This window comes from Gorilla gorilla, chromosome 4 (genome assembly GCF_029281585.2).
Source record: "Gorilla gorilla gorilla isolate KB3781 chromosome 4, NHGRI_mGorGor1-v2.1_pri, whole genome shotgun sequence".
NCBI lineage: Eukaryota > Metazoa > Chordata > Mammalia > Primates > Hominidae > Gorilla > Gorilla gorilla.
Window position 1 is genome coordinate 123,210,930 of NC_073228.2, and position 17,160 is coordinate 123,228,089.

The 17,160-nt window shown below is 40.9% G+C and overlaps 1 protein-coding gene and 1 long non-coding RNA gene across 4 annotated transcripts in view; one reads left to right on the forward strand and one right to left on the reverse strand.

Moving 5' to 3' along the window:
- The window catches only part of TNFAIP8 (TNF alpha induced protein 8), a 128,449-nt gene that overhangs the window by 72,373 nt on the left and 38,916 nt on the right, over positions 1-17,160 (forward strand). Inside the window, exon 1 of one of the 3 annotated variants that reach the window (XM_055387259.2) lies at positions 16,507-16,763. The exons of the other annotated variants lie outside the window; for them this stretch is intronic. Within the exon in view, the coding sequence (XP_055243234.1) occupies positions 16,727-16,763 (37 nt within the window). The 5' untranslated portion in view covers positions 16,507-16,726. Of the gene's footprint in view, positions 1-16,506; positions 16,764-17,160 lie in introns of those variants that run through there. 3 annotated transcript variants of the gene reach the window in all.
- On the reverse strand, positions 6,979-17,158 carry LOC129533620 (uncharacterized). Its single transcript, XR_010133924.1, has 3 exons — positions 17,066-17,158; positions 15,627-15,738; positions 6,979-10,520 (listed from the first exon to the last, which is right to left on the reverse strand). It is a non-coding gene; the product is annotated as an uncharacterized lncRNA (long non-coding RNA).

A 17,160-nucleotide genomic window follows, 5' to 3' on the forward strand; every position in this document is an offset into this window, starting at 1 on the left:
CAGCGCTCTGCTCTGAAACAGCACCAGAACTCCACCTAAGTGAGAGGTTGCTTATTTGTTTTTAATGTTAGTCTATATAAGTCAATGGTCCCAAACTCAAATGTCCACAGGAACCAGGCAAGTAATATGAATGTGTAAATAGTGCTCTATGTGAACAATCTCAAGTCGTGAGAGCTGTGGTAAATTTAGAAACAACAGGTCTCATCTAAAGGCATTGAAGTTCAGTTAAAAAACTTAAAACAAACAAAAAAACTACATGAGCTGGATTCGGTCCCAAGGCTACCAGCTTACGATCCTCGGGCTATAAGCCATCTGACTTCAACTATCACTGCTGTGTTTGCTCAGTCTCAGAAATACCGTATTTATGGATGTGAGCCTTTTATAGTTTCATTTATATACTTGATTTCAGCTTTTGCCTTAGATGAGAAGACTGGCTATCTCCGGGATAAGAGTGCCACCAAAATTTTCACCCACAGATTGGAAGCACATCAAAGGAAATCATATCTTCACGGAAGTCATTTTTTTTGGTTCCTGGCCTTTAGAGGCTGAATCTGTTTAGAGAAGTAGAGATGGAAATCTCAGTCAAAACAGTTCTGAGTATTTTACATCATTTAAAAAAATTTGCATCACTGAAGAGAAGGAACCCTAATCATTTGAAACTCTCACTTCTGCTTTGCAAGTTGTCTGCTGGCTATATTCAGTCCTCTTTGTCTTCTTGGTCTTAGGCAGGCGTGGGGTTAGTGGCCAGGGCAGAACTGGGAATGGGACAAGTTTGTGTTCATTCTTCTCCCAACCCTTGTAACAGCCTTAATTTCTGTATCTCTGTTTCCTATCTGGGGTGCCCTCTAGTCCTCATCTCTGAAGGGAAGGAACAAAGAGATGAGTGAATTCTTTACTCTTAGCTGTTAGTCATCCACCGGCTTTTCCTCCAAGGGATGTTTAGTGTTTTTAAAAGAACCTGATGGTAGAACAGAAAATCAGAGTTTAACCCAAGGTATCACCCTTCTAATGATAGTATTTCCTGTACTGCTAAGAGCATAATTTGGGGCTTGGTAGCCTCTCAGAGATAACACCTTGTGTTGTCCCCTTTAGGTTAGAGCTGCGGAATCAGCACCAGCCACTGAACATGAAGAAGGTTTTGACTTTATCTTTTTAAATGTGCATTATTCAAACCCATGTCAGAGTCCACGCAAATCCTTGCAAATGTGTTTTTGTAAGAGCTGGGTGTCATCCTGCTTCCCCGTATTTGGTGTTGGCCAATGGGAGAGTTATGGGAATGTCATATTCCTTCCTCAAAGCCACTTAAAGCTGTGCTAAATTTGCAGGGGTTTTTTTGATAATGCTTTCTCCTCAGGGTACTCTCTCAACTTACTCCCTTCAGGAAAATTTCTTGAATGAATAGTCCACCAGTGCTGTCTCTGCTTTCTCAACACCAGATCATTCTGCAACCTCTTGCAATTTGGCTGCTATCTCTAGTCATGTTACTAAGTTATCTTTCTCAAAGAATCTCCATTGGTCACCCAACCATCATAGCCGTTGGTCTTCAGCCTTCACTTCTGACTGGCTATTCTCTACCTGGGGGCATTTTTCTTTCTTTTCTCCCTCTCTTCCTCTTCTTTGGCTGGCGTTACTTTTTTCAGGAACCCTTCCTTCACGACTCCCTCCCTCAGGCCTGATTGAGGTACTTCTCCTATGAGTTTTCATAACACCTCCTGCTTTTCTGCTATTAAACTTATTGTACTATATTTTAATTAGTATGTTATGTTTCCTCCTCCAACCCCTTTCCCACCCTCACCCATGACTGGCTCTGTGAAGGCAGATATCATGGCTGTTATATCTACATCATTGACCTTGTACCTGTACATGGTAGGTGCTCAATAAATGTTTGTGAAGTTAACAAATACATAAAGATGACATCTGAACAGTGACATCTACAGGTTCCTTTAGAGTAGACAGTGAATCCCTGGTTTCCTTCACAACCTTTGATTCTCCCTAGTTCCCATTCCCTAGACCTCCAATTAGAAACTGTAGAGGGGATATTAGATGCTATCAATAAAAAGTGACATCTGGCCCTGAGGAAGAAGACAGTTGTCAGGAAATCCTGCCCATTCATATTCAGCCACTTCATTACCAGGGAGGAACTCTGCATTGCTTATGTTGAAAGAGTAACTGCTACCTGTTCATAAAATGTGTGAAGTGGATGAGTTTTAAAGATTCTGACCATCAGCAGAATGGGAAGCACATTGTTTAGAAGACCAGGCAAGTGGGCTGTAATGAATTTGTCATCATTATGAAGGAAGAACTTGAATATCTGACTGACCACTATAGAGAAATATAGACTTACAGTTAGAGGAACTGATATAGTATTGTGTATATTCAAAACCATGTAGGTAGTACTGAACTTTCTGGGTCATCTAAATAATTTTAAAAGTGGTTTTAACTATATGCAATTTTACTTTTCAGATTTTAGAATGCAGTGTCCTTTCCCTTACCTCTGAAAACCAGACTCTGTTATATTCAGAGAGTTACATCTATTCTGTAGCTCTACTATGTATTGGGACAGGCTTTCTAGAGCATTTAAAAATAATGTGAAATCCTGATCACATGCATCTTATCTCTTGAAATTGGGCAGAAATTGTTAACTGAGTGTAAAGGCAATGAAAAAGCACAACTTTATTCGGCAGATTTAGTGAGCAAATGTAGGTTCCTATGTATGTTATAGAACAGTGTGATTAACAACAGTCTTTTTTAAAAAGTATGTTCTATAGCTTTCATGTAGTTAAGAGTAGATATTCTACATAATCTGTTTTAGAAATATTTTCATTGAAGACTGTGGGCTTTATAGCAGACCCAGTGCTTCCTGGAAGAGCTCTGGCTATGTGAGAAACAGATCTGATAGAAGATGCTCAAGCTCATTCCACATCAGTTACCCTGCTGAGACCTCAGGCTTAGACGTGTGAAGTGGAGCTCCTTGCCCTCCCCCTTGGCCACACCTGTTCCTCCTCTGGACTTCCCCTTTTCTATTAATGTCTGCCTCCCTCTTTCCCCAAGTCAGCCAAGCTCAGAGTTTCCCAATCAGGACTACCCTTTGACTTCCCTTACTTCTGTTATTGCCTGACCCCTTCTCTTTTTTTGACATGGGGTCTTGCTATGTTGCACAGGCTGGTCTCAAACTCCAGGGCTCAAGAGTTCCTCCCACCTCAGTCTCCCAAATAGCTGGGATTATAGGCATAAGCCACCACACCTGGCTGTTTTTTGTTTTTGTTTTTTTTTTGAGACGGAGTTTCATTCTTGTTGCCCAGGCTGGAGTGCAGTGGCGCGATTTCAGCTCACTGCAACCTCTCCTCCCTGGTTCACGCACTTCTCCTGCCTCAGCCTCCTGAGTAGCTGGAATTACAGACGTGCACCACCACACCCGGCTAATTTTGTACTTTTAGTAGAGATGGGGTTTCACCATGTTGGCCAGGCTGGTCTCGAATTCCTCACCTCAGTGATCCACTCACCTTGGCCTCCCAAAGTGTTGAGATTACAGGCATGAGCCACCATGCCCGGCCACCTGGCTCTTATTTCCTATACTGTTGGGGCATATGGCAGATTTGCCTTGAAGTATAATTTTGTGCTGTGCTCAGAGACACCATAGTGTAGAGAAAATATAGCGTGGAGTGAGGTCAGAAGACCCACAGTTACTCTCAGCTCACACTCAATCCTAGCTAGGTTACTGTGGGCCAGCCACTTGATTTCTCTGAGGATCTGTATCCTTATCAGGAGCAAACAGAGTTAGTTATTCCCAAGATACCTTCCTTACAGGATTGTTTTGAGGGTTAGTGGCAACGTATGCAGCAGCACTTCATGAGCTAGAAAACACCGCTATGCTGATACGTAGTAAGAGTAGAGGTATGTTCTATTATGTGCCTACGATTGTACTTAGCACATAATAGGTGCTTGATAAATTATGCTTATTATATCTAGGATATTAAGATATAGCTTAATATAAGCGCATACATTGTTTGGTTCTATACTGGATGGCTGATTCAGAATTTGGGGCTATGGCCAAATAGTATACTTTTGTCTTTCTCTGATCTAATAACAAGATATTAGGAACAACTAAGGTGCTACCTTTTTACATTCACAGATTAATTTCATCTATTAAAAAACAGATGACAAAATGAATTACACATTGTGCAATGAGGGATCCCAAATTGGCTTTAGAAAACACAGTATGCTGTAAATGAAAACAGTCTCTGAAGGGAAGCTCACTCCTAGGAGACTTGCTTAATAGAATGTTTATCGCCTGCATGTCTTTAGCAAAGAGGTGTCTGGAATTCCCATCTGGGATTTATTAGTCTAAATATTCAGGTGGTCCAGTGCCGGATGTTAGTTCTTAACTTAAAGGAAACAAAGTTTCCAATCTGAGGATGGTGAGATTGCACCTCTTTTACAGTGGGCAGCCGCTGCTGGTGTCTTGCTTGCCCTGGAAGTGCCATCAACTGAAATGGAATTTTGTTCAATCCATCTTATTAATAGTTCCTAAAGCAATTGTGGTGGGGTTGATAGGTGGCTAGTAAGGTTGCCTCTGTAAAGATAAGCACAATCCATTAATTAAGTCTGGAGTCCACTGGACTTCTACCGGGGATGTTTGCATTTGCTCGGCACTCTGTTTATAAGGATGTCGAAGGAAGTGCGTCCATTCTGTGCATGTTGTAAAACAGAAGGTTTTCAGCTGTCAGATTTATTTTTTTCTTGGCTCCTTTTCTGACAGAACTTTTGTAAACTTGATAGTTTTATAGATTGTCGAAAATTACTAACCTCGGTTCTGCAGATGCCATGCAAATTTTCTTGTCTTGTTTTCTTTCTTTGAAGATAGCAGATATTTATGTACATAGTTTCTTGTAAGGTACTTTTTGGGGAAGAGGAGATTAAGATTATTCTTATATGCTATCATAATTCAGTATTATGAAATTATTAAATGATTATTTTATTAGTTATATAGTGCTTTGAAAGTGTCCAGCATGCATTGTATGCTCTAGAAAGGAGAAAAAACAAATGCAAGGTATAATCTTGTGTTTTAAATAGCTTATGGAGCTGCCTCAAAGACAACTAACATCAAGATTATCAACTTTAAGTATAGCACAAGTTCACTGTAGAAGTATAGGTCCACTGTGGGCTTCAGTAGGCTTTTAAGAGGAGTTGGGACCTGAGTATGGCTTTGGGTAGGGTAAAAAGCGGATATAACAGCTGAAAAAATAGACCAGCAGCAGCTGCCCCCGCTGTGTGACCACACAGGGTGTCATGATTCATCATAAGGTTTGTCTCAAGTAATTTCCAGTTAATGAAAACAAGTGACAAAAATTTCTCAATGATTCCTCTTCAAACCACTCATATCTATGTGTGTGTGGGCGCACATTCATGATTTTGCCTCAAGTAGCATCATTCACACTCACTTGCATTGCCATTGCTTTCTTTGAGAGTGAGAAGTTGGTACTTCAGCTGGTGTATTAGTCTGTTTTGTATTGCCAAAAAGAAGAACCTGGGTAATTTATAAAGAAAACAGGTTTATTTGGCTCCTGATTCTGCAGGCTATGCAAGCATGGCACCAGCATCTGCTCAGTTTCTGTTGAGGCTTCAGGAAGTTTTTCCTCATGGCAGAGGTGAAGAAGGAGCAGATGTGTCACACAGAGAGGGAGCAAGAGAGAGGGCTCTTTTAAAGAACCAGCTCTCGCATGAACTAATAGAGCAAGAACTCACTCATTACCATGGGGAGGGCACCAAGCCATTCATTAAGGATCCACCTCCATGACCCAAACACCTCCTATCAGGCCCCACCTCCATCACATTTCAACATGAGGCTTGGAAGGGACAAACATCCACACTGTAATAGCTGGCATCCTGGGAATGGGGCCTCACCCACAGCCTGTCCTATTGGTGTTGCCTTCATGGGTGCAAGGACTGAGGCAGCCAATTCTTGTGTGGCAGGTATGAATTAACATATTTCTAGCCTCAGTGAGCATTTGAATTTTCAACCCACGGTCTTGTTTAAGGGAAACTAGCTTAAAATCTGTTAGGCAATGCTAACTAGAGATGATGGCTTTACTGACTGCTGCAGGAATGGAGAGAAAAAAAGGCCAATCCAGGAAACATTTTGATGTGAGATTAGAAATAAGGGGAGACAGAGCAGCATAAGTCAAAGATAATTGTAAGGTTTGTAGCCCCCAGTGCCTAAGTGAGAAAAATTTATAAAGAAATATAATATTAAGTACGGTTAATATTAAGGCTCCATCTGTGCCTTCATGGATACCCCTAGATAGGGCGAGCCTAAGGAACCATTCAAGCAGACAGGTCCTAATGGCAGCTGGAAACATGTAGGCTAGAGCAGAGCCTTCCAAATGTTCTTGGCTCATGCACCCTTAGTGGTCTCAGTAATTTAGTGGTCTCAGTAATTTTTTTCATGCCATTTCTAGGACAAAAGAAATACTTAGCAGTTTCATTTGTTAAGTACTTAGTTCCAAACAACTTAGTATTTCTGTATTGATAACTTTGTAGTTGTACAAAATAATACATATATATTGAAATATTTTAAAATAATGTTTTTATGTTACTCTTCATTTCTTAATGGAATGTATGTACCTGTTGGGCATTGCATATATTGGTCAGGGTCTAATGAGAATATAAAGTACACAGTAATTTAAAGGAAAGTTTAAAATAAAGAAGTATTAGCTAGGAAAACAATATGACAGTTCCTTTAAAAATGAAAAATAGAATTACCATATGATTTAGCAATTTTACTTCTGGGTATATACTCAAAAGAATTGAAAAGGCATCTCAAAGAGATATTTGTAAACCAAAACCCAAAAGGTGGTAGCAATCCAGGTATCCATCTACAGAAGAATGTATAAACAAAATGTGATATACACATACAATGGAATATCACCCAGCCTTAAAAAGGAAGGAAAGTCTGACCTGCTACCATGTGGATGAATCTTGAGGATGTTAAGTGAGATAAGCCATCACAAAAAGACAAATACTCTTTAATTCCACTGAATGTAAGTTACCTGGAGTAGTCAAATTTATAGAGACAAAAAGTAGAATGGTGGTTGCCAGGGGCTGACAGGAGCAGAGAATGGCGAATTAGTCTTCAGTGGGTACAGAGTTTCAGTTTTGCAAGATAAAAAAAGTTCTAGAGATGGATAGTGGTGATGATTGTACAACAATGTGAATGTATTTAATTCTCCTGAACTGTATATTTAAAATTATTAAGATGGTAAATTTTATACTATATGTATTTTGCCACAATTTTTAAAAAATACAAAAGAAAACTGTTAAGAAAAAGAGAAATAGTTCACTGTAATGGGGACTAGCTAATAGGAAGTAAAGAGAACTTTAAATAACAGAGGAATAGCAGATATAAGGAGCAGCCCCTACCCGTGGGCCGTGGGTCTGATAGAGCACCCAAACACATGCTTCTCTCTGCTCCAGACCTTGCTGGAGAGGTCATGGCCTGCTGTGGCTCCTGGGCTGGCAGAGAAGTCACTGGGGTGCTATGCCGGCAGAACTTGCTAGAAATCTACCCTCTAAGATGCTAAGGAAAGCTATTCATGTGGAGGTCTTTCACTGGATGCACTCTGCTGCAAAATCAACCGAGAGGGATGCCAGTGGAAGCTGCTGGAGGCTGGGAGGTGCTGACCATCATGTTCAGCAGGAGCCAGTTGCTGAAGAAGGTGTGGATACTCTAGGAGCCATGCGTGTTTGCAGCAGCCTGCAGAAAGAGTGTACCGGAACCAGGAAGGAAAACTGCTTCTTTCTGTAATGTCTCTACAGTACTCTCCACTGATGAAGCTTAGAATGGTACCAGCTAACAAAAGAAAAAATATGTAAAGGTCCCTTCTGTGTCTTCACATAGTGAGTAATGAAGGGTGAATTTCGAGCTGTGAGGCAGTAAACTTATTACAGTTCCTCAAACTTAGAAATTGGGTTGAATCCCAATACCCTAATTTCCTGTTCCACATCACATTTCAACTAATACTTGCCTTTTATCACAGGAACCACCAACAACCTAGCTTTGCAAAGAAATGACATCATCGAAAGGAAAATAACACAATATGTTAAACTGTGAATTCGCTTGAAATAGTCATTCATGCAAGCATCTGAGAAATGTTGTGTATTGCTTTGTTTCCCTCAAAGACAAAATATCCTGCACACCTCTGTGAATTTGCTGTAGTGCCCTGAGGTACACTGGCACATAATTTGGGGACCTCAGAACTAAAATCATGTCTTTTTCAGCAACTCTTGACTGCATCACTGTAACATATGAGATTGTAAGATGCCAATTTGGTTAAGACTACGAGTAATGTGTAAAGTGAAAATTGTATGGGGTCAGTATTATTTTAAAAATCCTCTTAGGAAGTTACCAGGTTGGAGGCTGATATACCATCTCCTGTTAAGTATAAGACTTACTGCCACTGTTTCCTTAGCATTGAAACAGGTTGCTATTTCTTTAAGACCAGCAAAATTTGGTCTAGAGTTAGCTTGTCTTTGAGGCATTTTGCTATGAAACAATACATTGCCTTAAACACAACATTCATTATCAGTGTGTGAGATGCTCACAGTGTAAAAGTCCATGCAGAGACTAGAGGGAGAGAGGGAACAGCAAATTCCCAGCTCCTTCTCATGCCTACTCTGCAGCATAAAATCATTAGGGGGAATGGTAGCCAATGTATCCATTTAGATCATTTCTTTCTATCTGATATGGGCTGATTATATATCATTGAAATTGAGAAAATTAAACGGCATATGATGGGGCTTTGCTGAGTTCAGTAGTAAAATGTCTGTTGAAACAGACTTCAGATTGAAAAGGTTGGTGAATTTTAGATCTCCTGTTTGTACTAGGAAATTTATGGACTTAATATCATCTTTTTTAGGTAGGCTAGCACATTGTTCAGGTGAGCAGTTTCTCAGAAAATGCATTCATTTTCATGATGCCTACAACTTTGTGAATCATAACTAGTACATATTTCTGCAGCTCTTCTTTAAGGAGAGGCTGAGTAACTTAAATTTTGTAACCTGACCTATTCAAGAGGAAAAACTTCTGATGCATGCCTTTCACTGCTACCTGCAAAAATAACCTCCCATTTTCCCTGAAGCCCTGTTTGGATAAGTTCTGCTTCAGTTCACATTTTCACCACCTGCTGAGTTTTTCTGTTGAGTGTCAGCCTTGGCTACTCTCAACTGCAAGCCTATGTCAGCCTTTTCTGTCTCCTAAGTAGTCATCAGTTGGCACAATTGTTAATAGATTCTACCCACGTCAGAAACTCAATGCCAAAATCAAATTATGGAAACTAGAAGTGGGTTAGACTTTCATATAGATCTCAGACCAGGAGTCTGTGGTCCAGATTCCACAAATGGAGTACTACATTTGTCTTCTTTGTGCATTTCACATTTCAAATTTTGTTCAGAAACTTGATAAAGCTCTTAACTGCTCAAATACAGTCAAGTAGGGCCCATTACTCAACCTGTCTTGGCATTGTTTTCTGCCCCCTTGGAGTGAGCACACTGAGGAGAAAGATTATCACTGGGTGTCTTGAGCAGAGCTGCTTGCTTCTGAATGCTCATGATAATCAATAGCAGATGTGTGGCAAGCACTGGAAAGTTGCATAACTGTCTCACACTGAATTCAGCTACATCAGCCAGGCAATGTGAGGGGTCTCCACTAGGTTGTTGAAAATAAAATTTAGTTAAAAACCTATGTTTATCTCATCACAAAATTATTTCCTTGCCATAAGGAGTAAAGGCAGTGGTTAGAGTGGAAATAATTTGACAATTACTGCCCTTAGACTTGAATTTTAGTTTAGTATACACAGGAACTTTCTAACGGTTAGGATGGAAATGGAGTTGTTTTTTCAAGGAGGCTGTCTCTGCTAATAAAGTTTGTCAAGGCAATTCTGGATGAATGTCTGTTGCCGGTGATGTGATAGGAGATTGCTTCACCAGCCAGGTAGAGGATTAAACAATCTCTGGCCAGGCACGGAGTCTCACGCTTGTAATCCCAGCACTTTGGGAGGCTGAGGTGGGTGGATCACCTGAGGTCAGGAGTTCAAGACCAGCCTGGCCAACATGGTGAAACCTTGTCTCTACTAAAAATACAAAATTAGCCAGGCAGGGTGGCACATGCCTGTAATCTCAGCTACTCGGGAGATTGAGGCAGGAGAATTGCTTGAACCTGGGAGGCAGAGGTTGCAGTGAGCTGAGATTGCACCACTGCACTCTAGACTAGGCAACCAAAGCAAAACTCCATCTCAAAAAAAAAAAAGAATAGACAACATCTAAGGTTTCTTTCAAGCCTGAGTTCCACACTGTGATTTTTGATCCCTTTTTCCTTCTGCTGCTTTTCTGAAGGAAGGCTGAGGATGCCTTGGTCAGATGTGATGTCGTGCTGTCCTGGCCACCTCAGCCCTGCCTTTCCTCTTCTTCCTGGTGAATCCCTTCTGTGGCCTCTCTCATGCTGTTTCCATGTTGACCCCATTCACCTGAGCACAGGAAAGAAATTCAGCCCTTTTGTTTTCCTTTTCCATTGCTAGACCACACACATTAAATTGCCACACCTATCTGGAATATTTACAGAGCCAGCATTTAGGGCCTCCATATAGACACTCTTAAACAATCTGGGACAATCTGGCCTTAATCATGATTATATTTGGAAAAGTGAAGAGGGGAACCTCATGATTTTCAGTGTTCCATCATGTTCTTTACTCATTTCATCATTATAACAACCCTGTCAAATAAGTGACGTCATTCTTATTGTACAGATGTGCAAACAAAAGCACAGAGAGGTTAAATGACTTTGCCTATTTTTAGAGGAAAAATGAAGAAATAATGAATAGGAAGAAAACCCATCTTAATGCAAATGAGGCACAGCCAGTGCTTGCTCTGCTGATGTGGGTGTCAGTAATCAGGGCCAGGTCTCCCAAATTGAGTCTGGTGTTCTTTTCCTTGCTCCTGGCAGCCCATATCCGATGAGGCTTACTGAACTTTTAATTAAGGTCCTTACTGAACTTTTGATTTAAAAAAAAGATTCATAGTTTCAGGCAGCTGAATAAACAGAAGCTATTGAATTTATAGCATATTTAAAGCATTGAATATCAGGAATTGAATGGCTTCAGTTTAAGGCTGTGATCAAATCATTTGAACAGAGAGATTTGACGATGGTTCAATGCTAGAACCATGGCCAGCCATAAACTCTATGGGGACCTCCCAATATTAGCAATCTTTGAGTTACTCCTCTGCAAAATAAGGGACTTGGATTTTATAGGAACAGTTTAATACAGTGAGAAAGTCTGGATATAGGAGACAGGAGGCTTAGATTGCATTCATTGTGGTCTAAAGAACATTATTACTTAGTTTTGTGACCTTGAGCAAATCATGTAACCTCCATTTCTTTAATTACATATCTGTAAAATGAGTATGATGACCCAAGGGGGCTAATTTGGGAGTCTTAAATAAAACCTAATACAAGACATTATTGCTAAGTACATCCAGCCCTCCATATCTGTGCGTTCCATATTCATGGATTTGGCATCTGTTGATTCAATCAACGGCAGATCAATAATATTCTGAGGGAAAAAAAATTCCACTAAGTTCCAAAAAGCCAAACTTGAATTTGCCGCTACTATGTTGAATTTACATGAATGAAGTGATATGTAGGCATTGTATTAGGAATTATAAGCAATCTAGAGATAATTTAAAGCATATGGGATGATATATGTAAGTTATATGCAAATACTTCACCATTTTATATGAGACTTGAGCATCTTTGGATTTTGGTATCCTCAAGGGTCCTGGAACCAATCTCCCACAGATGCTGAGGAATGACTGTGTTATAAAAGAAGGACCGTGGGTCATAAATTGTTCAGATAATATTTTCTGACCTGATTTGGAGAGTATGCTTGTGTTTTATCATCTGCTAAAAGCTTTTTAACAAGGAAGATTTCTTAGAAGAAAAATACACCTAGAAAGCCTAGGAAACAAGCACATCCCAGATGTATTATTGTCTCTCTGTGTGTGCTCATCTCCGATGTCAGCAATTCTTCCCATTCTCTCAGAATTAGGCACTCACATCCAGAGCATTAGTGAATGTGTAGAATTTATGGGAGAAGTCACTGGGCAGACTGAGGAGAGGGATTACCCATAACTTCAAACTCCCAGGACCTGGCCACCAGTGGCTTTCTCCTTCCCTCATCTCCACACTCATCCTCAGCATCTTCCTCTCACATGGTTCTGCCCCAGCCCACATCAGCCTCCCCAGTCTTATCCCAGTGCAGATGGTCCCTGACTTACAATTTTTTAACTCTATGTGTATTTGTGTGTGTGTGTAGAGAGAGGGGTCTCACTCTGTGTGTGTGTGTGTGTGTGTGTGTGTGTGTGTGTGTGTGTGTGTGTGTAGAGAGAGGGGTCTCACTCTGTTGCCCAGGCTGGAATTCAGTGTATGATCATAGCTCACCGTAGCCTTGAACTCCTGGGCAAGAGTGATCCTCCTGCCTCAGTCTCCCAAGTGGCTAGGACTACAGGCATGCACCACCATACTCGGTTAACCTTTTAAAAATTTTTTTGTAGAGTTAGGGTCTCTCTATGTTGCCCAAGCTGGTCTCAAACTTCTGGCCACAAACAATCCTTGCACCTCAGCCTCCCAAAGTGCTGGGATTAAATTCATGAGCCAGTGTGCCCAGCCTTACTCTATTTGTATTCTACTAAAAGTGACACACATTCAGTAGAAACTATACTTTGAACACCCATACAACCCTTCTGCTTTTTTTGCTTTCAGTGCAGTGTTAAAAAGTTACCTGAGATAGTCAACATTTTATTATAAAATAGGCTTTGTACTAGATAATTTAGCCTAACTGTAGGCTAATGTAAGTGTTCCGAACACATTTTAGGTGGGCTAGGCTAAGCTATGGTGTTGAGTATGTTAGGTGTATTAAATATATTTTCAACTTATGATGGTTTTATCCTGATGTAGCCCCATTGCTAAGTTGAGGAGCATCTGTACTCAGCACTTAAGGCCACTTGAGGCACAGAGCCTGACCTTCTGCAAAGGTGTATAAATGACTCCACTGTCATTTTAGCATCCTCTTTTTCAATTCTAGTATATACAATTTTCTTTTTTCTTTTTCTTTTTTTTTTTTTTTGAGATGGTGTCTCACTCTGTTGCCCAGGCTAGAGTGCAGTGGCACGATCTCAGCTTGCTGCAACCTCCACCTCCTGGGTTCAAGTGATTCTTCTGCCTCAGCCTCACAAGTAGCTGGGATTACAGGAGCCTGCCACTGTGCCCAGTTAATTTTTGTATTTTTAGTAGAGATGAGATTTCACTGTCTTGGCCAGGCTGGTCTCGAACTCCTGACCTTGTGATCCACCTGCCTCGGCCTCCCAAAGTGCTGGGATTACAGGGGTGAGCCACTGCACCCGGCCATAAATACCATTTTCTTAAGGCTAAGAGAGCCAAATAACCTGGGCCAGGGAGAGGCCATGGAGAGATACCCACTTAGGCTTACTTGTGTTATGGAAGGGTAAATGTAAATGTGTCTGAGGATAATAGGAAGAACTCAAAGCCTACAGGCCTAACCAGGTGAGACCAAGACACAGATCTCTCCCGCATATGGGGAAACAGGAGTGACAGCCAACTTTTTATATAGATCACGGAAGCCTTCGAAGGCTTTCAAGGGTGTAGACAAAAATGATACAAGAGAAGCTGAAGAAGGTCTCAAAGTCAAATTGAAGGAAGCAGATTCAGCCTCAGCAGGATAGAAAAAAAAAATGACCATTTTTGGTGACCTGAAGTTTTTGCAAACTAGAGGCTATAGGTCCATAACTAGTTTACAGAGGTGCTTCATATTTTTCACTGCAGAGAACATAATAACATTCTTGAATGTGAGTGGAATATTTGATACCTCCTAATTAAAAGGTACCTTGTCTTCCCAGTTCTGCCGGCCGGCCTTCTAATTTGTGTGAGTCTGAAAACTCACTGATCTCCCCTTTTCTTAACAGACATCTGGGGAGCTGTGAGCAAAAGGCCTAAAAGTCAGGCCTTTAAAAAAAAACTCTTTTAACAGCTTTATTTAAGGCATAATTTGGAAAGACATTTTTCTGCTGCTCTGTGATAAAGTTCAGTCGAGAGTTGGTGTTATAAACCTTCCTTAGAACCAAGGTGACTTGGAAAGTTGAGTTCTTTAGGTCTGTGGTCAAATTAACAAAATTATGTCAATAAGCCCCAGGTGAGTAGGGTCAATTTACGTATGACACACACAAATATTTGATTATACCTCAATGAATGAATAAACCTTCAGAATCTTAGCTATCATTTTCATTCTTCCATCTTGACACAAAAGGTGGGAGTTCCATTATTAGACAGTTGTAGGAGTTCAACATAGTATTTAAATTTAAGTACAGTTTGTTATTAAATGAGAAGTGTTGCTAACTTAGTTGCAATTTTGTATCAGGCGGGCGGTAATAGTTTGTTGGTATGACTTCCATACATGTTGCCATGTGAAGGATGTTGGGGTGTTTCTTAAACATACAAGAATCAACAAGTCCCACCTACAGGAGATAACAAATCATTATGATGTACTGGACCATTATTCACTGGGGCTAAGAAGTAAATTATCCCCTTTTGAATAAAAGCACGGCAAAATCAAGATGACCTAGTACATATCTGAGAGCAGCAGAAGGCCAAGGGGAACCCTAGAGGATCAGCTGCCCTTTGTCACCATGTTGCAGGGTAGGGGTACGGGGCAATGCAGCTTGCCCAGAGCAGATGGCTTTGAGGTTATACGGGAGACTGAGGAATGTACTTATTCACATAAAGCCTTTTAAAATAAGCTGAGCATTCATTGCTCTTGAGCTAAAACAGAACATTCTTCCCCAAGGTGACTGCTTGCTTGCATTTAAATACAAAAGAAGTTTCTCTCCAGGCTTCCTGAGGCCGATGGTGAATGTTCAAAGATCAACGAAGCTAACATGAATCTAAAATGAATTATAAGGCTGACGTGGGAGCGCTTGAACTATTCATTCAGCAGTTGTAAAACAAGTAGCACATTAAAGGACATGTATTTTAACATATCTTATGTGGTTTGTCCCCAGTTGGAGTTGCAAAATGACATTTAATAAATATTTCTTGTAAGGGTACTTTCTAAAAGAAGAGAGTGAAAGTAATTCTGCTGTAGGCAGATTGGGCCTGAAATTTGGGTTGTCTGGATTTGCATAATCATCACCTTGAAAAGGTGTTGCTTTACCCCAATTATAGATCAGTGGAAGCTCTCTTGTGTAGCACACAGCCCTGGTGAGATCCCTTAAGATCTCTTGTGGACTATCTGTGGACATCTGGGTTGCAGTGAGGAAGGGCAAGGATAGATGGTATAGGGAGAGAGGGGCAGAATGTTGACTTGGGCAGGACAGGAAAAGCCACTTGTGACTGGTGAGGGAGCATTTCTTTGGGTTCAGAATCATCCTCATCTCAGGCTATCTCCCCATAAGTCTGAGATTACTGAGTGCAAGGTATACATATCAGCAGCTCCTGACTCAGGATGTGTGGCAGAGGGGACCATGAAGTTAACTGTGACTTTCGGAAGGGTGCAGTCTGTTACCCTTTCGGTGGCGAGGTCAGTTTCCGGGAGGCTCTGCAACACTGATATTTTTCAGATGTTTCTCCTCTTCTCCCTTCTCTGGCTGGCTATATCTTCCTCCCTTCATCCTGCTCTTTCAGTGAAATTGAGATAACATGTTAGAATCTTAGGCATGTTAGAATCTCTCAGCAGTAGGATGTGATTTAATATCTAGACCTCTTACATTAATATTTATAATAGCCTTCACTGCTTGTGAATAGCACAAGCACTCTTTTCTGTTCAAAGTCAATACTGAAATAAAACCCAAGAGTATCTTTTATAAAAATTTACTTTTAATGGTGCAATGGTAATAATCTATGTAGTCCTTATGGTTTTCAAATCCCTTTGTGCTTATATTACCTTATTTAATACAGACATAAATCTGTGAAGTAAATAATACTATTTTTATCTTCATTTTACAAATGAGGAACTGGAGGCTCAGAGAGGTTAATTTGCATAAGGTCATACAAATAATAAATGGCAGAACTGGATTTAAGTTCAGACTCCTTAAATCCATGTCTTTTGTATGTTCTTTTCACTAAATTTGCCATAGTGTTTCTATTGGTTTTTGCCTATATAAAATGGGAAACGAAGAAAAAGAAACGAATTGGAAAATAAATTTGTTAAAAGAGTATATTTTTTTCTCATAATTTCCAAGCGGATCTTTCAGATATGTTATTTGAGGACTTTATGCCTCAGACTGGCGATAAAACAAGTGTTCTACAAAATACCTCCATAAGACAGGCCTTTCAGTGGCAGCTCTTGTCCCTGCTTTGCAGAAGGGAAAACCAAGGCTCCACAGAGCTAAGGGGACTTCCTCTCAGCCGATTTGTAGGGGCCTGTGGGCCAGACCCGGGGGCAGAATTGAGATCTGTTGTGAAGGCTCTCCGGCTTCTTTATTCTATCAGCATTTCAAATCCTGAAAACCTCCCCTTCGGCATTTTGAAGGAATTCATCCCCAGTTTTGCTGGTAGCCGGGAGGGAACCGTGCTCTCCCCCTGAGGAAGGCCCTTTGGAGTAACTGCAGCAGTGAGTGCCCGGGCTGTGCTTGGAGTAACAATGCTCGCCCGGGGCTATACTGAATGAGTAAGCAGCCCCGTCTGCTTTTGCTGTGCAAAGGTAAGGGTGGAGGCCGCTCCACTTTCTTCAAAAGGCCCCGCTCTGGGACTTGTGAAATTGTGCTCTCTTAAGCTGATCCTTGCAACCCCATGGACGATATCCATGCGACTTTCCTACAAAAATAACATACCAAAGCCGCTTTAAAATCCGTAATTTTTGGGGTGCAAGACTCCAAGACAAAGTCAAATGGGCATCAAAAAATGTAATCCAAAAATAGAGGCATTGATTCTACCCTATATGCATTTACTATTTATGTTAAACTACAGTGTGCTCTGAGATGAGACTTTTTTTTCTTTTTATACCTTTTTTTCCGCCCGTCTGGTGCGTTTGCCGACGGCTCTTCTCGGCCCTGTGTCTCGGGAGAGTCGGCTGCCGTCTGGGCCTGCGCCCCACCTGC